The sequence below is a fragment of the Podarcis gaigeae genome (genome assembly GCF_964106915.1).
Source record: "Podarcis gaigeae genome assembly, chromosome: 9".
Lineage (NCBI taxonomy): Eukaryota > Metazoa > Chordata > Lepidosauria > Squamata > Lacertidae > Podarcis > Podarcis gaigeae.
In genome coordinates, this window is record NC_139685.1 from 43268055 (window position 1) to 43294491 (window position 26437).

At 43.5% G+C, this 26437-nt stretch overlaps 2 protein-coding genes across 5 annotated transcripts; both read right to left on the reverse strand.

Annotated features, from left to right (window-relative positions):
- Positions 1–1964: 1964 nt before the first annotated feature.
- On the reverse strand, positions 1965–14947 carry LOC310852472 (uncharacterized protein C4orf51 homolog). 2 transcript variants are annotated; one of them, XM_083756059.1, is made up of 6 exons: positions 14591–14947; positions 9392–9468; positions 7182–7246; positions 3851–3935; positions 3645–3736; positions 1965–2146 (listed from the first exon to the last, which is right to left on the reverse strand). In XM_083756059.1, the coding sequence occupies exons 1-6, from the start codon at positions 14827–14829 to the stop codon at positions 2096–2098; spliced, it is 609 nt and encodes a 202-aa protein (XP_083612185.1). In that variant the 5' UTR covers positions 14830–14947; the 3' UTR covers positions 1965–2095. The 2 variants fall into 2 exon arrangements, with proteins under 2 accessions (XP_083612185.1, XP_083612184.1); XM_083756058.1 differs by having other exon boundaries at positions 14476–14883.
- A 2711-nt stretch (positions 14948–17658) lies between these two features.
- On the reverse strand, positions 17659–26221 carry MMAA (metabolism of cobalamin associated A). Of its 3 annotated transcripts, none has more exons than XM_083755855.1 (7): positions 26100–26221; positions 23662–24130; positions 21939–22061; positions 21161–21331; positions 20183–20268; positions 19118–19267; positions 17659–18035 (listed from the first exon to the last, which is right to left on the reverse strand). In XM_083755855.1, the coding sequence occupies exons 2-7, from the start codon at positions 24092–24094 to the stop codon at positions 17748–17750; spliced, it is 1251 nt and encodes a 416-aa protein (XP_083611981.1). In that variant the 5' UTR covers positions 24095–24130; positions 26100–26221; the 3' UTR covers positions 17659–17747. The 3 variants fall into 3 exon arrangements, with proteins under 3 accessions (XP_083611981.1, XP_083611982.1, XP_083611980.1); XM_083755856.1 differs by lacking the exon at positions 26100–26221 and adding an exon at positions 25954–26079; XM_083755854.1 differs by lacking the exon at positions 26100–26221 and adding an exon at positions 24565–24630.
- Positions 26222–26437: the final 216 nt, after the last annotated feature.

Genomic DNA, 26437 nt, shown 5'->3' on the forward strand with positions numbered 1-26437 from the left:
CAAGACAAAGTCCCCCCCCCCCTAAAGATCAGTTGTACTTCTGAAAACCTTGGAGTTTGTCCAAACCAGGTGATGCTTCTCTTTTGGGAAGGGTGGTGCTGTTTTGGATCCACAAGCAATAGCACTTCAAGCCCAAATGTTGAAAACAGAGCAGATGCTATTAATGCTATTAAATGCTGGTGGGGAAAGTTGGTAATGCCTGTCTAGCTCGAAGAACTAGGGAAACTGAAATAAAAAGTTAGCATAATACTACTTTGGCAGTGCTGTTCTGATAAATTTCTATTTATGTTTCCAGGGTTACTTGGTGCTTCAGTTTAAATTGAGACACGGTGAATGTGTTGCTAGGAATAGATCATGCTACAGGCTCCAGGGACAGTGTTGTCTTTTTAAACCTTTTCTATGCATAATTCAGACTGCTGGTTTATCATGTATAAAGCCCTGTAGAATTTATGCCAATGCTTGAATTACAAGTTAAAATACATTCATATAGGCATATAACTAAGGCCACAAAAGTTCCTAGCCTGCAAAAAAATCGGTAGCTTCTGGGCTGACTCCCTCCTCCAACAACAGCCCATTTGGTTTCTATACTGGGTGTGGAGGAGTGATGGGGTCCTCCATTCAACCTCTTCATGTTCACTAAATGTGCAGTTCCTTGTCACAAATGGCTACTGGGTGGAGGATTTAACTATAAGGCTGCACTACCATGGTTTACATTACAGTAAAGCAGTGAAATATGCTTCCTTTATGTTTCAGAAATAATTCCTGGAAACATCTTCTATTAATATTTAAAGGTAGTAGATACCACTACATCATTCTCCTTAAAAAGAAAAGCTACCAAAGATTATGTTTCTGCTCTAAATAATAGTAGCTTGGAGGAAACTGAAGGTGTTCCTCCTAAACCCTTTTCCCCTCCTCAAGCTGCTTTTTTCAGCCCAGCTTCTGTTTCCTAATCCATAAATTTACACCGATGATTCATAAGAACATAACAAAAAGTGCCGCGCTAAAGGTTTTGAACAGGGTTGAGGAACCTGTGATTCTCGAGAGCATGCTGTGCTACCCACCCATCAGCCCTAGCCAACATGGCCAATGGGCAGGAATAATTTGATTCATATCCAGCAGCACCTGCAGGGCCACATGTTCCCCATCCCTGGTTTAGAACATCTGGTTCGGGAACCAAAAAATACATATCTCTTGTAGAAATTGCTATGGGCAAGGGAAAACATTTCTCTCTAACCAGGCCTTTGGCTGATTGAACAATCTATGGCCTCTTAAATGTGTTTGTTGTTTATCCCCCAGAGAGTGGGTGAGGGTGCTTTCACTTGATGTGCATGACCTGATCTGTTTTCCCACACCAGCAACACTCCCTACCAACTCCTTTTCAGAAAGCTGTCATCAGTGCATGCACAAAAGGCTGTTTGAACTGTACACACATCTGCTTAACCTCAGCTTGCGTTTTCACATAGGATGGAGGCCGGGTTTTTTGAGGGGGGGCGCATCAAAGGGGAGCATTTCTCAAGAAACTTCAGGACACAGATGGATTGTGGCTAACTAGCAGTGGAAGCAGAGTGGATATTAATGTGCAAATACCCTCAAAACACCGAAAGAGCTTCTTGTGTGGACAAGTATTTTATCAACAAGGTTAAACCAGAATGAATTCACAATTCCAGCCCTGTCCCCCAGTATCATTGCATTTTCTAGACATGCAGTAAAGCTTCTCCACCTGCAAGGGCTACTCCAATCCACTTCATGTAATTGGTATGAGCATTTCTAAATGGATGTGAATGTGCTCCTCTCCTGCTAATGAAATTAACAAAACCCAGCACAGAAGAAATCAGTGTGTGCATCAGAGCACCCACAAATCTCTACTGTCTCTTGAAATCTGCTGGTACCACCAGTATCTGCTGGTACTATTATTGTAAGATTTCTAAACACCCCTCCCCCCCTCCCAGGTACCATATATGCTCTTTTTGCATGAATACTGCAAAACATTTTATGGGGTTTCTTCCATGTTTGGACCTTGCTTCTCCAGGAGTTGGTAACTGATTCAAAGAAACATGCATCTGGCTCCAGTTTAGGCATGGCCATACCTGCAGAGTCAGTTGAGGTCCGGAAGATCTTGAGTCACCTTTTCCATGATTTGCAACCCCTGAAACAAATGAGATGGAAAATGCCATTCAGTGTGCAGGTTCGCTTGTAAATAAATATCCATGGATGTTCAGCAGAACATCCATGGATAGGACAGGACAGAAAAGGCAAATTTACAGATATTTTTAATAGATCTGAAAGAATCTTCAAACTTGATTTTTAATTGGGTGTCTTTTTCTCCTGCCACTAAGGCCCTGTTGTTCGGTCATAGAATTGTAGAACTGTAGAGCTGAAAGGGACCACAAGGGTCATGTAGTCCAAGTCCCTGCAATGCAGGAATCTTTCACCCAACATGGGGCTCGAACCCACGACCCCGGGATTAAGAGTCTCATGCTCCACCCACTGAGCTATTCAGAGGGTTTTTAGGATATGTTCTATTCCATTAAGATTGCACGGAAGAAGAGAGAGTAGGCCATGACCCCTGATCCCAGCCCCTGCCAACCCCTTTCCCAAAACCTCTCACGCATTGGAGAGGTGTATTCAATGGGGAATGGTGCTGATTGTGCAAAGGCTGGAACTTATGCAGGCGCATGATCCCCTTATCAGCCCTTGTCAATGGCGGCTGGCTATAGCAGTGCGCATTGCTTCCGTGTCTGCTGCCACCTTTTATCTCCTTAGAAGATGGATTCAGTAACAAAACACATAATACATGGCATTCATAGAGCACTTTAATTCCATTACTGCCATCACATTAGGGTTTCTCTGGAATAATTTATTATTATTATTATTATTATTATTATTATGGGACGCGGGTGGTGCTGTGGGTTAAACCACAGAGCCTAGGGCTTGCCGATCAGAAGGTCGGCAGTTCGAATCCCCGCAACAGGGTGAGCTCCCGTTGCTCGGTCCCTACTCCTGCCAACCTAGCAGTTTGAAAGCACATCAAAAGTGCAAGTAGATAAATAGGTACCGCTCCAGCGGGAAGGTAAACGGCGTTTCCGTGCGCTGCTCTGGTTCGCCAGAAGCGGCTTAGTCATGCTGGCCACATGACCCGGAAGCTGTACGCCGGCTCCCTTGGCCAATAAAGTGAGATGAGCGCCGCAACCCCAGAGTCGTCTGCGAATAGACCTAACGGTCTGGGGTCCCTTTACCTTTTATTATTATTATTTATTAACTACACTCTGAAGCTGCACTTGGTATACTTAAGTAAAGCTTCGACTGGCTTTGATGGTGATTAGGGTCCAGCAAAGCAGGGATGACGAACCTTAGCCAGCCTCCATCTATCTGCCAGTAAGTGGCTGTCAGCTTCCTCCTCAGTCTCAGTGTTGCCCCTTGTAGGACTCAGCAGGGAGGAGGATGGGAACAAAACTAGATTTGAATTGACTTTGCCTGTATAACTCCCTCTCAGCCTTGCTGATGTGGTCCAAAGGAAAGCCAAGCAATACATTTGGCACCAGCTTGGCTGCAGGAGTTGCCTGAAGGAGGCATGCAAGGCGACATCCAACTGTCTTAGGGACTCCACTGGATACAATCCATAGCTTGCAAAGACCTGTACTTACCATTGAATCGGAACTCCCAGTAACAGGCCACCCAGTCAGAATATCCTGACTTGCAGTTGATGGCGTCCCCATTTTTATTCCAGTTTGGTTCCCTATAATGAACGGGGAAAAATTAAAAAGTAAAGGCAAAAGCTGGAAATTTTGTCACGGGAAAATGAATAAAATAAAATAAAATTCCACCAATTAAAGGAATCTGGAGTGCTCACCGTTTCCCCTCGGGTATTTCATCGCCTGCTGAATTTCATACAGTGGTGCTGCTGGTGATGGAATGATGACTGCATTATGATTCATCTGTATATATTTTTTCAAAGGAATTGAACATAAGGTGATGAAATCGTAAAGTTGCATCAATTATAAATAACACGCCTACCTATACAGCTGGGCGCCCTCTTTGCCATTACTGTTTTGTTTGCCATGAATTGTATCCTGGACATCGGTGAGCTAGCAACATTTGGAGCCATTGGATAAATTCCAGGTGTTAAATTTCTAGAACGAGAGGCACCAGCACTTGAGCTTGGCTGGAAGTCACCATTTCTGACCTCTCAGCTCTCCCAGTGGATGCTTGAGGTGGAGTGACAGGATGCACTTACGGGAAGCATACTCTGTGCATGCTGAAGGCCACTCTCCTGGGTTACATTCTGTATCCTGGAACTGAGCTCTGCCTCAACAGAAGCCCCGCAAACCTCACTTTCTAAAATGAACCACAATCCCATTAGTTGAAGTTGAAATATTACGAGTACTGAACACAAACACGTCCCATTGTTTCCATGCTCTGCTTCCTCCTCTCACATGGAGAAAACAGTAATTATTCTCCTGGCAGAAACACCCTCTCTGTTGTCAGAGCTTAATTTGAGAGATGGCTCACTAGAGCTTGGTCCCAGTATCAGCATGTTATGCCAGGATGCACATATACCTTCAGGGTATTTGTGATATAATTGCCATCCATGTGGAAGGTGGTTTGCAGGGGCACCAAAGGGCGGGTCACTGCCCCCAGGGATCTTGCAATCATACCGAACAGAGGTGAGGAACCTTTGCCCTGTTGGCTATTGTTGAACTGCAACTCCCATCACCCATCGAGGATTGCCAATAGCCAGGGATGATGGGAGTTGTAGGAAGCAACATTTGAGAGGCGGGTAGGCTCCCCACACCTGCTCTAGAACGTGTAAAGAGTGATACTCTTGCATTTGCAGTAATGTGCCCAGCTTAAGGCACCTTTTCAAACCTCTTATTTCTGGGCACTGCTTCTTAATAGTGCATGCAAATACAAGCCTTTCTTTTTAAAATAATAATAAAAAGATTATCAGGATAATGGGTCTTCTTCTTTGCTCTAGTGGGTTAAACCACAGAGCCTAGGACTTGCCGATCAGAAGGTCGGCGGTTCGAATCCCCACGACGGGGTGAGCTCCCGTTGCTCGGCCCCTGCTCCTGCCAACCTAGCAGTTCGAAAGCACGTCAAAGTGCAAGTAGATAAATAGGTACCTCTCCGGCGGGAAGGTAAACAGCGTTTCCGTGCACTGCTCTGGTTTTCCAGAAGCGGCTTAGTCATGCTGGCCACATGACCTGGAAGCTGTACGCTGGCTTCCTCGGCCAATAAAGCAAGATGAGCACCGCAACCCCAGAGTTGGTCACGACTGGACCTAATGGTCAGGGGTCCCTTTACCTTTACCTTAGTGCTAGACCCAATCCTGCAGTAACAGAGCCTTCCCTGTAGGATGCAACAGAAGCATTGCAGCAAGAGAGAAAGCCTGCTTGCTTCTGTGAAGTGTTTGTGAGAGAGCGTGTGCATGCAAAGGAGAGATGTGTGCAGCCTAAGTGCTGGAAATGGGGTGTGCCCATTTGGCCAAAGGATTTTAATTTTTTAAAAATATATGTTAATAAACAAGAAAGCAATCCTCTAAATGGCAGGGCATCGCTGTAGGGGTTAATAAAATGAAATATAACTACCCAAAAATGAAAGGGCTGCAGAAAACGTTTATAGATTAAAATGAGTAAGTAGCGCGGTGACCTTTATCAAACAAGTGAAGTGGGAGGGGAAGGAACTGTGTGTTGTTATTAATGATGTCACAAGAACAATCCAGTTAATCACGGGTGGGGAAACTGCAGCCTCACCCCACCAGCTATTGGACTCCAACTCCCACCAGCCACAGCCAGCATGGCCAATGGGCAGGAATGTTGGGAGTTGTAGTCCAGCAACATCTGGATGCCACAGGTTCCCTACCTCTTACCTCTTACCCCTACACTTCTACACCTATGCTTAACTACTGCTGATGGGAGGAGGGTTAAAAGCTAGTTTGCCACTAAGAGGAAAGCAAGGAGAGAATAACATCTTCCACATTTCAAAAAATACATCATGTGTACAAGAAATTTGGGCCATCCTGCAGGTGCCTGCAGATTTACACCAGTCTTTGCCAACTCCAGCTGGTTTTGGACTACAACTCCCATCAGCCCCAAGCAGCATGTGCCAGCTGAGGCTGATGGGAGTTGTAGTCCAAAAAGCTGGAGGGCCTCATTTTGACAACAGCTGCTTTACCTTGTCATGTCAGTGCTCAACCACCTAAGCCACACATTCCTAGGTCACTTTCACAACTACAGCAGAAGGAGCAGCATCTGTGAGCACATCCTCTTATAAAGCTGGCACCCAAAGATCCAAGACTTGGCCATGAAATAAGTCAAAATCTCACATAAACTGGAACACACACTGTCTTCATCACTCAATATGCCAATTCTCACACCACTTTACTTTGTGGCCACTAGAGAATAAAAAGCCAACCACATCTCAAGGGAATCCTGCTGGAGCCAATAGGATTATTCTGCGATACATGGCTGGAAGACTGCAGGCTCATTATTCTGCATTTTTGCTCGTCTCATCTATGCAGTTTTCACTAGCTTCCCTGCTTCAGAATGCTCAGGTGTAGACAATGAGAGGCAAAGGGGGAAGAAAGAATTGCTATATTGGCCTTGCATGTCATGCCTTCCAACATGACAAGTCTTCACTGGGCAGTGGATGCACTTCTAAGGTTCAGGATGCAATTGCACAACATAGGTGTGAATGTGTGCAATGAAACAGCTTCCTCTTCTACCCCAGGGCTGGGGTGGGGGAGCGCCATGGAATTGTCTATTTGGGGAGAGAAACTGTGGCAGGAGGAGGTACTCAATCTCTCTAAAACCCAGTGCTTTTTTTCTAGAAAAGCAGGTGCCGGTACTCACCATGAAGTTGTTACAGTAAGTGCCACACTTTTTAACAACAACAACAACGAGAGAGAGAGATGCCGGTACTGCATATTCTTGAGTACCCCCAGGGAAAAAAGCACTGCTAGCACCCATCACATTTCTTGCAACCCCCAGAGAATTCCAGCCTATTGTTGAAAGAAAAAAACCCAACCACCCATATCTGGAACTCCTAATATCTGCTTTTCTCAAGAAGTGGCTTCATGCTGTGTGTATGTGTGCTCTTGTTCGCATCCATTTGCACATAATGAGTAGCTGGTCCTCAAGCGACACATACACAAACACACAAATATCTAGTGCTCTACTCACTTGTTGGGAATGGTGTTGAAATTTCTTCCTATTACTTGAAGACTTTAAGAAACTTGGATGGCAGCCTAGAGGGGACAAACAGGAAAAAGATTTTTCCCTCCACAGGGAATTTCCCTGAGTCCAATTTTTTTACAAATGACAAGGCATGACACAACTGCTTTTCATTCATAAGCGAAACATGCATAGAGTTAGATCAGATGCAAGCCTAACCTGGATGGAAAAGTAATCTCTGTTATTGAGCATTCTCAATTCTCTTCTCAAGATACCTGCTTTTGTCTACCTTGTGTAGGGTGGCCACTTATGCATTACAAAAAAAGAAGGGAAAAGAAAATGTAGCAGCAAGGGAAAAGAAAGAAGTGGATAGGTATTTGCATATGTTAATATATATGCAAATATATGGATAATTGCTATAATTTAAACAGAAATAGACCAAAATACAGAATATATAGTGACATACATTACTATCAGGTGAGCATGATAAAACACACATCTGATTTTTCATAAGTCCTCTTTGTGGCAGAAATTAGGGGCAGGCAAGTCAGGCGAGCACCTGGAATGTCAAGATTGGTGATGCACTGAGCATAGAGGACAGTAGGCTCAGGGGGTGCCTGTCTTGGGCTGTCTATTCTGATATCCCCTCAACAAGCTGTAGCAAAAGTTAGTACAGTTTTGTTTTCCCTTGTGAAACTGGCAATTAACTTGTGCGGCCACTGCTGCATTAAAGTTCTTCTCTTTCTCTCACATGCAGGAATATTTACAACATTAGTCAGTGCGCATTCAAGAAACACCATCAGTGGGAATGATTACAATCAAATCTGTGCATATTATGTTCATTGTCTTATGCGACAGAGATAAATGTGTGGAAACTCCACATCAAAATCATGTAACAGATAGAAGTTGAACAAATGGGGGAAAGTTTATCATCTGACCTCCAAAATCACCAAATAATCTATCCCTCCTAATTCGGCACTTGCCTTATTATCACTAGATTTGACCCCAAACTCCACCCTTAACTCTAAAGAACTAATTTCCTTCCTGTTCACAACAGCTAGACTAGTTATTGCCCAACAATGGAAGAGAACCTCTAATATACCAACAGAGGCTTGGGTTAATAACATCTGGAGTATTGCTCTATCAGAACGCCTCACAGACCATTGGCAACAAATCAAAGGCATCTCTGAAAAAGATACCTTTGATATAATCTGGTCTCCCTTTTTCTCTTTTATTGAAGAAAAACAGGGTGTTTTAATGCCATCATCAGGTGTCTGTGGAGGGGATATATTCATTGAAAATGTTGTGCTTGAACTTTTGAATAAATGTGTGTTTTTTAATTTAAAAAAAGACATTGGAGAATTGGAGGTCACCAAAGACCTCCCTTTGTCTAGGGCTGGCCTAGCCACTCTCTTCTACTTCCAATCCCATATGAATAACAAGTAAGAGTGTCACCTCTAAATGCATCCTTGCAGTCAATAAATAGCTGGGTGTGCATCTGAGAGCTTCCAATCTCTGTTTAGCATGAATTTCAATGGGCAGACTTGGATAAGAAACATTTCCTCAGTCTAATGTCCCTCACAAGGCTGTTGTGACGTGAGAGTGAAAACCTTCCATGTGCCGCACATTAATGCGACGGGGACAGATAGCTCTGTGAACAGAGCTTACCAAGTTACTCAGCTGAATTAGATTCTGGCTGGTTTTGGAATGAGCCTTGCTCTATGGCACCATCTAGAGGTTGCCTGCCAGCACAGCATACCACAGCTGCTGCCAGCTGTATACACTGCTATCCAACATATTTATACAGTGGTACCTCGGGTTAAGTACTTAATTTGTTCCGGAGGTCCGTTCTTAACCTGAAACTGTTCTTAACCTGAAGCACCACTTTAGCCTATGGGGGCCTCCTGCTGCTGCCACGCCGCCGGAACCCGATTTCTGTTCTTATCCTGAAGCAAAGTTCTTAGCTCAAGGTACTATTTCTGGGTTAGCGGAGTCTGTAACCTGAAGCGTGTGCAACCTGAAGTGTATGTAACCCAAGGTACCACTGTATCTCCCTTCATATTTCTCTTATGTGTCCAGCTGTTTACAAAGACTTCTCCCGCCCAGAAAGTTTCTTCTTGGTTATCCCGGCTGCAGCGTGAATTGATGTTTTAAAGCCCAATTACAAAACCCCCCTCATTTGATACAAAATCATAGGAGTCACGCCTCTTTCTTTTTACCCTTGTCAGTTGTCGCACCATGTTTAGGATTGCCGTAGTTTCCAGAAAGATAATGAAGCCGGTTTATCAAAAACACTCTGCAAAAAAAACACAAAAGGAGATATGAACTCATGTAGAAATTACTGGAAGGAAAAGCAAGAAGTGAACTCTACATAAGGGTTAGGCATTTGAGTACAATGTTTTTTATTAATTTTATCCAATTTATATTGCGTTCTTCCTCCTGAAGAAGCCGAGGAAGCCAATAATGAAACCATTCTAAAAAATGTTCTCTCAAGCAGAGATCTCAGGGTTGCCATGACCAGTGTCCTTCAAACCTTAAATGAATGGATAAACCAAAATATTTTTAAAATCCTCCTGAAAGTCAGTGATGAGGGAGACAGACATACTTCACCAGGGATGGCAGTCCACAAACAGCCACCAAAAAGGCCTTGTCACAGGTCAACCAGACAGCACGCCATGGACATACAGCCAAGAAGGCCTCACCTGCTGATCATAGGGTCCGAGATAGCTGGTTTTGGGGGAAGGCATACTTTTAGGTACTCGGGTCCCAACAAGCTATTAAAGGCTTTATATACTAGCACCATAAATTAGGCCCAGAAGCTCAATGACAGGGCCAAGGCAAGACATTTTTCTGCCTGAGGTAAAGTTGGAAATGACCCAAACAAAGCAAGGTGTCTATGGTACCCAACACCAGCCAGGTTATTTTGGTACCTGAGGCAGAAAATCTCACCATGCAACTCTCCATACCCTGGAAGTAATTATATAATAATAGTAAATTATGTACATACCTTTACATTTAGCTGCCCTTTCATGACACCCACGATCAGCTGCCTCACTTTGCCTAGTTATATGGCAGTTATAGCTACCTTACAGTTCATATCTGAAACCCTACACACTCTGAAACACAGCCAGCCCTCAAAATTCAGACTTCTGTTAATTTTGCAATGCCGTTCTGCATGCAAACAATGTGTACACATATGATCATACACAATGTGCACACAAATGCCTTTATTACCGGAAATAACATACTGAAATACATTATATGAAGCAAAACTGTGTATATGAAATAAAACTGCATACAAAATTGTGATATTGGGAAGTATTGGCACTGATAGGCCTACAAACTGTCATGGGGATTTTTAAAAATTTGCAAACTGATGAGAAAATTTAGAGAACTGAGTTTAAGACTGGAAGAGCAAGAAACCAAAATTGTCAGATTCACCCACTTACAGGCTGAAGGACAGATATAGGACACCACAGGATAACAGAGGCATTCACATCCTACTTTCTCTGCAAGAGTATTTCTTAACTTGTGAACAGGCAAGAGAACAGAACACTCCAGAACAGAGCAACAGCCCTATTTGAATGACAGAAGAACCACATTGGAGGCTAAGCTGGAAGGAGGAAAATCCAGACTGACATCTGAAGGGCTTGAAAATACATAAAATCGCTAACCCTGAAGACATGATGGATTGGATAATGTGCAGTCTGGATGCTTGCCAGATCAATATTTAAAATGCAAGAAACGCTGTGAAGAGCTACAGCAACAGAAAAGGCATTACCATCAATTCAGAAGTAGTTTCACTCCCTCGCCTTTCCCACAAATTATGCCCAGCCAAGGAACATAATTTGCTGCTTGGAGTTCCCCCTGACCTGTGGAATGGTAGTATAATATCTGTTTGTCTGGCTATGAGTAATATTAATGGAGGGCTTCTAGAGGGTGGGCAAGGAGGGCAAGGTATATATGGAGTTCATCGCAGCTTGAGATACTTTTAACTAGTGCAGTAGGCTACAAGGGGCAGGGCATCACTGCTGCTCCATTGCAGCAGTAACATCCATTCCTATTTATCTTAAAAGCTTATAGAGTTTATAGAGGAGCGGTGAATTCTGCACACACACACTCCCTCTGGTCACACCCTTCCAATACAGGGGTTTTTCTTAGGTTTGGAAGGATCGGTATGGCTACAGTGCTGTGCCATCTCCCTGGAGAGGTCTGTGAAACTATAGTGTTCCAAAATTAAGGAAACTTAACTATGTACAACAGGAGTGTTTATAGTGGCAGACCCTCTCAGAGGTCCAGAGGCCAGGACCAGTTCTGAAACCCCTGCGGCCGTAATAAAGGTAAAAAAATGATAAGCACAGAGAAACAAAGTAATGCACCCCAAAACAAGAGTGGTTTGTTTCTATATTCAGGTTGGATTATATTGTGCTTGGGGTCCCTTTCTACTCTACAATTCTATTATTAGACTGTCTCGCCGGAGTGGTGCATGCTTCATTTAACACCGGTCCTGAAAGATCTTCTTTGGCTCCCATTATGTTTCCGAGCACAGTTCAAAGTGTTGGTGCTGACCTTTAAAGCCCTAAATGGCCTCAGCCCAGTATACCTGAAGGAGCATCTCCACCTCCATCGTTCAGCCCAGACAGTGAGGTCCAGCACCAAAGGACTTCTGGCGGTTCCCTCACTGTGACATGTGAGGCTTCAGGGAACCAGGCACAGGGCCTTCTCGGTAGCGGTGTCCACCCTCTGGAACGCCCTCCCATTAGATGTCAAGGAAATAAACAACTATCTGACTTTTAGAAGGCATCTGAAGGCAGCCCTGTATCGGGAAATTTTTAATGCCTAATGTTCTACATCTTTTTATGTGCTGTAAGCCGCCCAGAGTGGCTGGGGAAACCCAGCCAGATGGGTGGGGTATAAATATTATTGTTGTTGTTGTTGTTGTTATTTCTATGATCTGACTGGAGGTTCTACATCCCTGCCTTCAAAACGTACATCACCTGGTTTCCTGACGTGTCAGATTGAAAGCTATTTTAAAAATTATCCCAAGCTATGGTGGTCTGTTGTTTGATCTGACCATGGTGCTCTTTCAGTTTGTAATTATTTGCCTTGCTTTGATCATTGTCATCTTTCTTTTACAATCAGGAGAGCCATTCCGAGAATTTCTAATGAAGGATATCTAAATAAAACAAACGACTCTACACTGAAACAGTGGAATTGTACAGAAAGGGCAAATACCAAATGACCAGCCCTCAGGCAGGTGCAGGGCTGTTATGGAGAACGTTCCTCACAGGAGCTGCCTCTCCTACATGACTCTCTTACACAAGCATTTCCAGAGCAGCATTGGATCCAGGCAGCTGCAATGCCACACTCATAACATACGAATCAGGCCTGTTTTCTCCCTTGTGCCATTTCACGATTTGCTAATGGTCTGTATGGGGCAGAAGTTTAGCTTACAGGAACTATGATGCTATAGGCTGCCACAACTGAGACCCCAAGCTCATCTATGTGTCTGTTTAAACCGTATTTTCGCTGATGGGCACAGCTCCTATTTTCTGATCTGTCACATAGCAAATATGAGCAGCTGTTTTTCATTATAAGATGAAATTTGGCATAAACAATGAGATCATTTTCTCCTTACTGACAGCATGTACATAAAATTTAAAAAACAACAACAACACACACACACACACACACACAGAATTAACTCTATTCTTACTAACAAGAAAGGATATCAAAGCACGACTCTTAAGCTGACCACCCAGGATCTTCCAAGATTTGAGGATTGCTTCACTGCTTGCTTGTTTAAATATATTCCACAACTGCTAGATTTGTTATTATAAGCATAAGATGCACTGCAAGTTTTTCTACCATCTATCATTAACTATAAATGATGCACACAATTTTCTCAAGGCCTTCTCATTATACAGTTGGTGCCATTCCATTAACCATCTCTTCCCGCATTACTGCTTGCACACAATTACTTTAGACACAGGACCATAAGCAGCAAGTGAGAACCCTTTCAAATACTTACAGATTTTTGCAATGCACATGAATGCACATAATTCAAATCTGCAGAAAAAGCTCTTGCTGTTGGATGACATTTTTTTACCACCCTTGATTGGTGCTTTCTGCAGAGCGTCAAACTGGTTAGGCTTGATGGTCAGGCTTGAATGAATGAAGGACCACTAGCTAGTATGGGCACACTCAGGGTGTGCATGCATGCTCTCTTGGTACTTAGTCAACAGAAGAGAATCAACAAATTAGAAGCTGGGGACAACCACAAAAGGAAACGCCCACTGGGATGAATGGGAGAGATTAAAGTTGCTTCTCAGATACAGATTCAAATGTTTGTGGGTCTGTTCAAATGGGGAAAAGGTTGATTAACAGCCAAATAATGCTCAAATGGGGACAGGCCTGTTATTTTTTACCAAACCTGCTAATGTTCAGGATCTGGGATGAAAGCTTTCACATAATTCTTCACTGCAGGATGAAAGTTGGACAAAACAAAAATAGGATTTAAAAATAAAACTGCCACAGATCTCAGTGCTATCCCAGTGAATCTGAGAGCCTCGAATACAATCACTAGGTTGAAGAAAAACTATATTCTAGTGATATATGACAAACACAAACATTTTCAACAAATTAACAAGATCATGTGGCCAAGACAAGTAAAATGCTGCCTTAAGCATCCATTTGAACACCAGCAAAAATTGACTCACTGACACCTAACAATATAACACTGACTCATAAACTTTCACCTGGTATTCTTAAGCCTCAAATGACAAATAAGACCTTGTTAGCTGTATGATGTTAATCCATATTTATCTCACTGACGTTAAATCGTTTTTGTGAGGTAATGTGCTTTGTATCTCAGCAACCAACCAGCTGTTTTTCAGGACGTGTATCTAAGAGTTCCATGTTTGCTTTCAGACAGCACTAATTGGATCCAGAGCTGTATAGCAAGGAGCACAAATTCAGGACAAACAAACAACCAAACATGTCAAAGGGAGGGATATCAAAGCCCAAGGTTAGTTGCTCATCCTTTCCACAGCCTTCTAGATTTAGCTACCTGCCTGATGGGAGCATTTTTGCTTTCTTCACACACACACACCGGTTAGGTCCAACTATTAGGCTGTCAAAGGCCAGTTTCATGACAGCCAGTTATCTGCAGTTTTGTGCAAGAAATCTTTGGCTTGAAGTTTTACGGACGATCACTTTTACCAGTGCCAGTCCAAGACTTTTTGTGGCTTGAGTACCACCCCTTTAAAAGGGAACAAGTCCCATTCAACTTAGCAGGATTTACTTGTGAGTAGACACGCAGAAGATGGCACTGTCAAGACAACGATTCTTGCCTTCATCTTCTTCCCCCTGCCTTTCTTCATGGGCCAGCTTTGACCTCCCTGTAAGAAAATGCTTACTCTGGAGGGTGAGGCTTGTGGATCCTGGTAGGAGAGGAGGGGGTGACGTGGCAATATGTGGAGCCATCCAGCTTTTTATTTCCATAAGCCCCAGAATAGGTGGTGGAGCAGCTGGCGTCTTCTTGGGTGTGCTGTTCCCAGGCTCGGCCTGCATGGCGTTTGATCTCTTCGAAAGCTTCAGAAGAAAGAGGGCTGAAGGGCAGCGTCAGCCCGGGAGCCAAGAACACATACTTGGCCATGTGGAGGCCTCCTTCAAAGCCAAACTGCAATATTACGTAACTTTTAAGCAATTCTTTCTCCCTGCTGGTGTCAGTAACTTCACTTGCTTGTGTGGCCCGGCCTACTTAGAGGAAGTGGGGGGGCAGGGAGAAAGGCCTTGCTCTTGTTCATAAAGGTTGCTAAGCAACAGGTCCTGGAATCAGAAGCATTGTGTACATCAGATAATAAAAAAAGACAGAGGGGCAAAAGAGTTTCAAAGAATAACCGATATTCAGCACAGGCTTCAGAGAGCGTGTTGACCTGCTCACAAGGAAATGTGAATAGGATCGTGCTCTAAAGCCCACCACGTTCAATGGCGCTGTGGGTTTCTTTGTCGCTGACTCCCCGTTTTACCACCTCCTGATATAGTGTCTTCCACTCCCAGCAGGTAGTTAATTTGGAATTGCCACTGCTTCTAGCTCCCTACTCACTATCACCAGTTTGGACTGGGCTCCCCACTTTAGCCCCTAAGGCAGGAGCGGAGGAATGTCTGGCTTATGGGTTGGTTTGGGCCCACATCCTGCCATCCTGTCCCCTGTCCCTTCTCACACAGTAACTAAGCACAGGGGGGAACACTTCCCATTGGATAGCTAGCATAGCTCAGTTGATGGAAGCATGAGACTCTTAAGCTCAGGGTTGTGGGTTCGAGTTCCACGCTTTGCAAGATTCCAGGGGGCTGGACTAGATGACCCTTGGGGAACCTTCCAGCTCTATGATAACAGTAAAAGGTAAAGGGACCCCTGACCATTAGGTCCAGTCATGGCTGACTCTGGGGTTGTGGCGCTCATCTTGCTTTATTGGCTGAGGCAGCCGGCGTACAGCTTCCGGGTCATGTGGCCAGCATGACTAAGGCGCTTCTGGCAAACCAGAGCAGCGCATGGAAACACTGTTTACCTTCCCGCCGGAGTGGTACCTATTTATCTACTTGCACTTTGACGTGCTTTTGAACTGCTAGGTGGGCAGGAGCAGGGACCGAGCAATGGGAGCTCACCCCATTGCGGGGATTCCAACCACCGACCTTCTGATCGGCAAGTCCTAGGCTCTGCGGTTTAACAGTAGGAGCTTCCAATTTGCTGGAAGTTTATTTTCCCAGCAGTTGTGGAAAAATACGATGAATGAATACTCCCTTTTGCTGTGTGGGATGTTGGAGGGGTTAGAGGGAGTATGTGTGAGAGAAAGTGGGGAGCGGAGAGGGAGCATGTGGGAAAGATAAAAAGTGTTGGTGGTGATGATTTTGATACCATCACCATCCCTAGTCTTCCTTCCCTCCAACAAATAGCGGCTTCTCAGACACTGGATTAAAGACACCACACAACTTTGGTTTTACTAAACTATCCTTTTCCATCCAGTCCCCAAAGGAAAGAAAAAAATGGGTTGCTTTTCAACAGATACTATCTGGTTACGTTTTCACAAAAGTGTTCTACTGTACCACTACTGTAAAAAAATAAAAATAAACGAACCAAACATTTAATAATATGGTTGTGTTTTGGGGGGTTTTTTGAGAATGGCCTTGTTTACTTTAGTACAGCATGGAAAACAAGAGTACAAAATGAAAATAAACATGCAAAGCAAGATGGGAGGTGAAAGAACACGAGCAAAGGATTAGAAAGGAAGAGAGTGTATGTGGCAGCACTACAGAAATAAGGAAGCAATACACAGGAGGGCTAGACGTATTAAAGGCTACCCCAGCTTGTGTTACAGGAAGTAATGGATTTAGAAAGGTCCAGTGTAGATTAGATATAGCCGGGAGTGGAGGGAGAGGAACTTCCTTATAAGAGCAACACTGACAATATAACAGCCAAACAATGGATCGTTCAAGCTCCTGAACTTGAAGGAGAAAAATGAGTTTTTATGTATGCAGTGCAGTAGCTAGCAGTTAACTATCAGGAAAACCATGTGCTTTAGAGCTTGTTATTTTATCCCAGTTGAAGATCATCACTAGCTTGCATTGTTTGAGGTTCTTCTCCATGGTCTTTGTACTGTCTCCTTTTTTATAACTAATCTGAGGCACTGAAGTCTTGGTCCTTGGCACTAAAATACATCAGCAGGAACAAGAGTAATACTAGCCTGAAGAATCAGGGTCAGCATGCATGCAGCATAAGTAGACTGATCTTATGCATGCTTACTCCGCAGGAGCAACCTTTGCTATCAGTGAGGCACGTTCTCAAATTTACAGGTATAGGATTGCAACCTAAGCATGAATGAAGACCCACATGTTCACCCTCATGACACAAATGGACCCTGTGCATGCCATCTGGGGCAGAAGGAATTGAGGTTCATGGGTTTGCAACACACTGGTGCAACGGTAGTTATGCGTCATCATGCTGCTGTAACTGATCTTAGGGTGAAACTCAAGGATTAACATGGTTGTACAATAAGTTGGCTTGCAAAAAGCATTATGTCCCTGTTATGCACACAAAGATTCGCCATCCTCTTTTAATCCATATTATCTCTGAGTTGCTGTATAAACAGAATTAAGGACTTCTAAATTAAACTTATTAAAAATAAACCAATGTCTAATTCACTCTTACCCTTTTAATGGTACATTGTAATTAATAAAGTTCAAGCAGTTGGAAGTTTCGACCAATGAAGATGATTGGGCAAGTGCTGATAACTGAGGCAAATATTAAGACATGACTGTGCTCACTGCTGATATTCTCCCTAGCATCCCCTGCAGATTAGAAAGAAATCTGAACTGACAGTAAAGCACTAGTGTACCATTACAACTGCATACCTTTAAACATGCTGTAAATAAAAAGGATCGACTTCCATTTACAGAACATTTTTGTTAACAGGTAAAAGTGTGCAGATTCACTGAAGTAGAACAATTTATGCCTTAGGAAACTGTTTGTAATGTACAGGTAATTGGTGAAAATCAGGTCATGCACAAAGGTGAATGTTAAGATCTTTTTTTAAAAGCTTTGAGCAATAGGTCTGCAGCCAGCCCTGGAGAGAGAATTCCACTGACAACCTTTTCTTCCAGAAGTGGAATCTGATCTCTCACTGCCAAGTGACTCCGGAAATGATCCAGCATGCTTTCTTGGATTACATTCCACATCCACACTTTTTGCTGTCTCCTTCGTTTGGTCATCAACTCGCTGCTTGTAAGCATGAGGTCTTGGTATTCTGTCATCTTATCCCATATGTCAGAGATGCCTTCTCCAGTTTTGGCAGAGATTCGTATTACCTATCGGATTGAGAAGGTTTTTTTCAAGATGCAGGACAAATTAAGGCTATTAGTATTGACCTAAACATTAGTCCTTAGTAACTTATATTCTATAAAACCAGATTCAAACTGCAACAGGCAAGAGCTGCCTTTAAACAAAGAACCTGAAAATCCAAAACTGAATCTAAGCAAGTTTTTATGCTAAGGAACTAATCTTGGGCAGGCCAATGTAGACAAGCTAGTTAACCAATAGAGTGGTACCTTGGGTTACATATGCTTCAGGTTGCATACGCTTCAGGTTACAGACTCCGCTAACCCAGAAATAGTGCTTCAGAAATAGTGCTTCAGGTTAAGAACTTTGCTTCAGGATGAGAACAGAAATTGTGCTCCGGCGGCACAGCGGCAGCAGGAGGCCCCATTAGCTAAAGTGGTGCTTCAGGTTAAGAATAGTTTCAGGTTTAGTACGGACCTCCGGAACAAATTAAGTACTTAACCCGAGGTACCACTGTAGAGTAGCTTTCTTTGGTCCAACACCAAGAAAGTTATGAGCTACTTTTGGATCCAAAACAGGGCTTTAAAGGTGAGCACCAACACTCTGAATTGTGCTTGGAAATGTACAAGGGGCCAATGGAGATCATTTAGGACCGGTGTTATAGTTTCCCGGCGGCCACTCCCAGTCACCAGTCTAGCTGCCACATTCTGGATTAGTTGTAGTTTCCGAGTAACCTTCAAAGGTATTATCCCTTTGCCTTTTGAAGTAACCTTTCAAAAAGCACATCCCCCAAAAGTGAACCTTGGAGGGCTCAACTTTCTACATCCCTTCATTGCGAGAATTGTCCTCTGTTCCTGCTCTCTGCTTCTCCTTACTTAGCCAGTTCCTGATGAACAGAAGAACCTCTTACTGCATGACTGCTAAGCTTACACAGGTGCCTTACTTGCAGTACCAAATGTGGAAGAAAACTTTGGTACTTGAAGAACCAGGCAGTTTAAGCTAGTACTGTCCCTAGTGTAGTAATTTCTATAGCATTATCTTTCCTCACCTGTGTCTCGTATTTTTTTCCTGGCTGAAAAGAAGAGGAAAGGATTATTTTGGATGTACCAACCTTTGGGCTCCAAACCTTTGAGCGCTTACGGAGTAATTTCAGAGCACTGACGTATTCTGCTTGAATTCTCCGTGCCGGTACAACTAGATCTCCGTCAGCTTTGGTTACAGCAACAAGATCAGCCATCTCAATTATACCTCGCTTGATACCCTGAACAGAACAAAAAAAGAAAGTAACAGAAATCTCAGAGACACTGTCTATAACCAATTAATATCTCCCTCAAATACCCAAAGATCATTTTTAAAACAGAACAACTAGACTTTTAATTGCGATTCCCAGTAACACCCTGAGGACTAGATAAATGAAGAGGGGCAGAAAGAGCCTTCACAAGCTTTTAAAAGGATTCCCTGATTGTTTAGACCACTAAGTTCACATGTCTAATATGAAACATTCACACATTCAGGTGTATATAAACATCTGATGGTAATGCATGCTAGCAAAGGTTTCCAAAAGCAAAAGTAGAGTTATCATTTTAAAGCCATTATAGGATTTCAACCTTGCCAGACAGAAATAGCTCTTAGCCCGAGTTGCACTCCTATAAAATGAGATCAAGAGTTTCATGTCTCTGCAGGTTTGTTCAGAGGACAAGCAAAATAAAATTGGAAAGCACTCTGTCTCCTAAGCATACACAAAAGCATTACAGTGGTACCTCGGGTTAAGAACTTAATTCATTCTGGAGGTCTGTTCTTAAACTGAAACTGTTCTTAACCTGAGGTACCACTTTAGCTAATGAGGCCTCCTGCTGCTGCTGCACCGCCACCGTGAGATTTCTGTTCTCATCCTGAAGCAAAGTTCTTAACCCGAGGTACTATTTCTGGGTTAGCAGAGTCTGTAACCTGAAGCGTCTGTAACCCGAGGTACCACTGTAATAAAAATAATGAACTATTGCCCATCTGTATTATAACAGCTTTTGAGGGGGCATAAGGATTGCTAGCAAAAACCGGCTATGTCAAAATTCAAAAACGTTTTGCTGGTCAGTTCTGGTAGCTCAGGATGACTCAGGAAGACCTCCTACAGTTATGATCTATATGAAGTTCAGACTTCTGCCAAATGTAGCATTATTACCTGCAGCTCGTCACCTCCTGCTGGTGGCAGTAGCAATACAAACATATCAACCATATCAGCAACAGCAAACTCCGACTGACCCACACCTGAGGATCAAGAGCAGAAATTGACCAGTCACTTTGGAGATACAATGACAAATAATAATAATAATACCAGGGTACGACACTACTAGAGGATGGAAGGAGGGAACCTGAGAGACTTCAACAACTGCGGCTTATGAGAGTACCAGTAAAACAAATGTTTGCATGCACATCCTAAAAGTTCAAGCAAATTAAGGAATGGGAATAAGTCAATCCACATTATGGAGCTGGGCTGTATTAAATCCCTTCTTGCCTAGGCCGAGTAATTATCGTCCCCTGGGGGATATTCTTCCTGAAGAGTTGTACAAACAAGCTCAGTTGCACTGGACTGTATTGATGGAGCAGCATGGTTGCAGTTTTTCTAGCAATATTTTATCAAAGGGGTGAGGAACCTGACCCCCATGCCTAATTAGGCCTGCCAGGCCTCCCCATTTGCCCTCCAAGGCAGTTTCAGCCAAGCCACACTGACCTGCCCTACACCTGACACAATATACGACGTCAGGTGTGAGGCAGGTAAAAGTGGGGTTGGATAAAAGGGGGTTTGCAGGGACTGCTAAGCAGTGGTACCTGAAAAGCCCTATGCGCAGCTTTTCTCAAGTGCCAACTATCAGCTGATTATCAGCTGGTGCTTGAAATGATCACCTGATCACATTGCGATACCACCCAGTTGTCAAAATTGGCCTGCCAAAGTGTGAAGATGAGGATATGACCCACTGACCAGATTCAGCTCCTCACCCATTTTATCACAAAGTAGCACTGATTCCGCTGCACCTACGACTTGGGTTGTCTCTCTCTTCTTGGCTCAGCAGGCCACAATGCAAAGCAGAACTACCAAGCTGTGTCACCATGGAAGAAGCCATGCTGCAGACTGCATAGAATGGAATGACATTTCACTGACCTACTGTTTCTACAAGAACTATGTCATAGCCTCCTCCTTCACACAGCAGAATGGCTTCATTTGTGGTCCGCGTTACACCTCCTAGCGTTCCTCTGGTTGGAGAGGGCCTGATGTAAGCATTCATATCTCTTGACAACTCGGTCATTCTCGTCTTATCACCCAAGAGTGAGCCTGAAGCATTGAACAAAAGAAAGAAAAGGGGGGAAGAGTTTCATAACAGTCTAGCCATTCAAAACATTTACCCATGTCTCCATTAAATGCAGACTTATTCTTTGATGAGAACTAGGCTGCAGAGTACAGTCCTTCAAAGAGAACTATTGTGTGCTAAGTTCACCCAGTTTTGGGTGATCCCCCCCCCCCCGGGGCCCTTGTACCACATTGCAGACTGTCCACAAAGCGTCCCCCCCTCCAGCCCTACTTTTTCAGGAGAGCAGGAAGCTGCAGGGGGGAGGGATCGGAAAGTTTTCTTCTGTTAACTTCCTTCCGCTCATGGTCTTTAGAATAAAAGCCAGCATCCATAATACTGTCAATTAATCTTATGTCTGCTTTCCAACTTCGGCACGACTGTTGCTGAGCTTTCAAGATGAGGCAAGTCACATAATTAAAGAACAGCCATTAACTGACAGAGTGAAACCAACCCACTCAGATGTAAAGCCCCACCATTTCCCATAGCGCTTTCTCCCAGGTAAGCCTACACAGGCTTGCTGCCCAATCTATGCCCCTACAACTAGCAAGGAAAGAGGCATGAGAGATAAGTAATGCATTCACACATACTCACCACCACTGGTGCTAGAGGATGGGTCCACTGCCAAGACAGACACTTTGTGTCCTCTTTCAGTGAGCATTTTCCCAAAGCATTCAATAAATGTTGATTTCCCAGCACCAGGAGGTCCAGACAATCCTAAGTAGGAATATAAAGATCCTTTGTTCTAATGTGCAATCACAACTCTGAGTGCAAGTCTGTCTCCTTACTATGAACATGGCCTAATAATAATAATTTATTATTTATACCCTGCCCATCTGGCTAGGTTTCCCAGCCACTCTGAGCAGCTCCCAACAGATTAAAAACAAGAATAAAACATCAAACATTAAAAACTTCCCTAAACAGGCCTGCCTTCAGATGTCTTCTAAAAGTGAAATAGTTGTTTATTTCCTTAACATCTGATGGGAGGGCATTTCACAGGGCGGGCACCACCACCAAGAAGGCCCTCTGCCTGGTTCCCTGTAACCTCACTTCTCACAGTGAGGGAACCGCCAGAAGGCCCTTGGAGCTGGACCTTGGTGTCCAGGCAGAACGTTGGGGGTGGAGACGCACCTTCAGGTATACTGGGCCGAGGCCGTTTAGGGCTTTAAAGGTCAGCACCAACACTTTGAATTGTGCTTGGAAACGTACTGAAAGCCAATGTAGGTATTTCAGGACCGGTGTTATATGGTCTCGGCGGCCGCTCCCAGTCACCAGTCTAGCTGCCGCATTCTGGATTAGTTGTAGTTTCCGGGTCACAATGCTTTTTTGGTGAGGACCTCCTGGAGGGACCACCAGTGCTTACAGAGCTTCAGAAGGCAATGAGCAAGGGAGGAGTCTTCACTGTGGTGGCACCTCCTTCCCTCAAACTTAGGCAGGCACCATTATTGTTGAGAGACTGGCAACTCCTGAGGCCTCTATGGACATCTTATTCCAGTATGGGATTTAATTTATTCATTTCCAATTTCAGTTGCATGTAGCTTGTATTGTATTGCATTATGCTTTTATTATTGTAATTGGCTTTTAAAGAATTTGTACGCCACGTTGAGACTGATGTGAAATGTAGTATAAGAATGTCCCAACACATAAAACAAAAATCCTGAAAATAAACCTTCCTAAACCCAGATAATGTACCAGATAGATACCAATAATTTCTGCTTCACTCTTAATTCTTGACCACAACTCTTCCCTCCAAAGTTATAAATTTTCCCATAATTTTGTTATTGGACAACATACATGTCATGGTTCGCTTTTTAAAGAAAAGAAAATTCACAATCCACATGGTAACTTCCATCTCTAGAAGGAATCACTTAACTCTTCCCATAGCAGCCCACCTTCTGATTTGTTGACTATTTTCCCTAACCTACAAGAAAGGAATGTCATATACAAGCATGTTTCATACCGGTTAAGTAAATTATTTTGCTCCAATTAAAAACAACAGCTGATGCACTGTGCTGGCAGAATATTCATAAGAAAATGAGACAGTTCATAGGGAGCAATTTTAGTGGCACGTTAAAAGTAATGGGACTTTGGGGATGACATTCACTGAACTAAACATATTCCATAGGGGACAAGCTTTATAACAGAGGCATTCAGCAATGCATAGTTAGTGTGACATATCACAACCAATCATAAGCTAATAGGTTAGAATTCCTTTTAATTTTAGAATTAATTAAACTGTATTTCTTTAACAACTGACAAGTGAAGACACATTAAATCATCAAAACAGCAATAACTGCACAAACAAAAGAGAACTGACCCACTCTAAAGGCTAGTGGCTTTCCTTTATTTAACTGTTCTTGTTCTCTGTGGTAGGATAGTACCTTCTGAAGGAGCACCTGTGCAATCTCCTTCTTCCTGCTGTGTGTGGATTCTACGAGAGTAATGGCTTCCGCCAGGCAGGCCCTGTGTCCTTGAATTAATCCATTGTACAATTTGTCTAGAAGTCTCTGTTCCTGGTCAGAGAGCTCTTGTGTCTGATGTTCCAACACTGCTGGATAACAGAGGCCAGTGTTCAAGCCCTTTGAAGATATCATCCTCCTTGAAAAACACTGTTGCAATGAATTCAGCTGTTGAACACATGAAAAAGCAGATCCAGGGCTGGACCTCCAGCAGAAACCGTGAAGACTATTAGGAAACCTTCTCTGAAGAAAACAGAGTGGAAATCGCAGCAGCAGTGATGATCCATTCATTTTGTCTTGATTCAGAGAAATCCGTTTTTTGGAAGCCTAATAGGAGAAGAAAAATGCTTGGTAATTCCACATTTTTAAAGTGTATTCATGAAGTGTATTTGAAGCAGCGAAGAGGTACGTAGGGAAAGGGTTCGACACCCCCTTGGCTTCTAACTCCACATAATATACTTAGACCCTTAAAGAAGATAAATATCAGGAAAACCTTAGTGCCAGAGATTTCAATTTTATAACAGTCTTGCCTGGCAGCTGTAGGTGAGAAGGAATTTCATGCAGAGGAGTGTGCAGAATTGCATGTAGGCAAGTGGGTGGGCTGGCAGAAGAGTACTCTGTCCCTTCTCTATGCCCAGCAAACACAGTAGGCTGCTAGAGGAGAGAATGAGTTCGCCTTCTTCTTATGCCAGCCCCCAGTAGGCTAGCAATTTTTGAGTTTATTTACTAGGCTGTTTTATAATGGTTAAGTTTTTACTTACAATTTTTACGAACCTAATACACACTCTGTGAACTTCACCTCCCCACATCCAGCACTTACTCTCAGCCTGCAGATTTTCCAAATACAGACAATACAGACAATTTCTCCCTCAGTTACTGAACTACTAGCAACTAAGGACAAAACTAAATGAAACCTGGTTCTCTAAACTGAACATAAGCAAACAAAACAAAAACAAATTGCAGAACGATAGGAAATGACAAATTAAGTTCTCCACAACATTCCCTGGTAAAGGAACCACAGGTTATTGCCCCTGTTGAGGTGAACTTTAAACTGAAAGTTAATGTACTCTCCATTTGAACAACCCTAACACTCTGGTTGGCCACTCTGAGAAACAGGATACTCAATTAGAGAGGCCTTTAGTCTGATTCAGCAGGGCACTTTATGTTCTCAGAATGACCAACCTGCACACCCATGTTAACTGAACCCAATGGATGCTTCCTATTACATTGTGATATTTGAATTTCTACAATAAAACAGTACTCTTGTGTACACAGAGGGCTCTCTTCCATATTCAGGTATTGTGGGTGTATGTATTAGTCCCACCTTCCTACTCCTATTGATTCTCATATTCCAATGTAGTACTGTAACAGTACAGTAATTCTTTTTATTTACCACTCAGAAAATGTTTTAGGTCAAAATGCTTACTTGGAAGTAAGCTCTACTGAAATCAAGGGAACATTACTGAATGAAATCAAGGGAACATTGCTGAATCAACACTTATCAGAATTCTAAAACAGACTAAACATTCTAACATACGCAGACACTTATCTTATATTACAAGGCAATCTGACGCACAACACTGACGGTGGTAATTGTTTTTTTGAAAGAAAAGTACAGATTAGTAAGGGCTTTATCAGTTAACCACACTTCTATAAGGCAATATAGACAACTTAAACTTTCTTCCATAACCTACTGTGAGAGATAAAACCAACAGTAGACTAAAATCCACATTTAAGCATTCCAGTTAAATGATATGCTGCCTTCTGAAGTGAAGGAGCTGAGTGATCTTTTAAAAAAACAAAAGAAAATCTAGGCCCCAAGTAACATTGTTACAGTCCAGCAATATTATAGTTTAATTCTCCGGGGGGGGGGTGAGAGAAGGGGAGGAGACCCTCTCCCATATATGTTCTCCCAAATTATGTCACGCTGAACACTTAAATACAGATAACTGGTAATTTATAGCTGCATACACTTCCAAGAGCACAACCCTTGTCATGTTTATTTGGGCTCCCGTGGGGCTTAACCCCCAGGTAAGTGTGCACAGGGTGGCCTCTCAAACCACTGCAAAACCTGTACCCCCCACCATCCTGCACTGGTTTTATTGCTACCTAAGATGGTTTGCGTTAAAGCACCGTGAAAGGACAGAGACCTGTTTCTAAATAGGCAACGCAAATACAGCGCCGCCGGGGTCCACCAAACTGGCGGTCCACGAAACCCAGGCGGACGCGGGTCGACTAGCAAACACGCTCCCGCCCGCCCGCACCACAACAAGGAAATGACCGCGCTGCTCCGAACCTTTTCACATCCGGGATACGCCAGAGGACGCAAAGCAACACGCAACTTGAACCGCAACCTCCTCTAGCCTTGACCCCGCCCTGCCCAGCTGCTCCGTGACTATGTCTGCCAACTGCGCCTGCGTAGAAACCGGGCAGCTGCGGGGACGGGGCGGGGGCGTTGCAAAGGGAAACTGGAGCTGCTTCCACGCAGGCGCAGTCGGAGGCAGCCATGTCCGTTGGAGTTTGAAAAGAGTTTCAGACGGCGGTTGTTGTGTCTGCGGAGAGACCCGAACCTGTCTCTTTCTTACAGTGGGGGCAAACGCAGTCCCTTTCACCTCCGCGCACAAAGGGTGAAAG

Bases quoted from the DNA above. Each gene is read 5' to 3' on its own strand.
- LOC310852472 (XM_083756058.1), bottom strand. From the start codon at position 14,744: ATGCAGGCCGAGCCTGGGAACAGCACACCCAAGAAGACGCCAGCTGCT. The intron at 9,469-14,475 runs GTAAATCCTGCT...TTTTTTTTGCAG, and splicing joins TTCTGCGTGTCTACTCACAA to AGTGTTTTTGATAAACCGGC. The intron at 7,247-9,391 runs GTAAAAAGAAAG...TGTCCCCTCTAG, and splicing joins TGGTGCGACAACTGACAAGG to GCTGCCATCCAAGTTTCTTA.
- MMAA (XM_083755854.1), bottom strand. From the start codon at position 24,612: ATGTGGGGAGGTGAAGTTCACAGAGTGTGTATTAGGTTCGTAAAAATT. The intron at 22,062-23,661 runs GTCAGTTCTCTT...ATTCCTACTTAG, and splicing joins GCCACTAGCCTTTAGAGTGG to GATTGTCTGGACCTCCTGGT. The intron at 20,269-21,160 runs GTCAGTGAAATG...CTTGATCCTCAG, and splicing joins AGTTCTTGTAGAAACAGTAG to GTGTGGGTCAGTCGGAGTTT.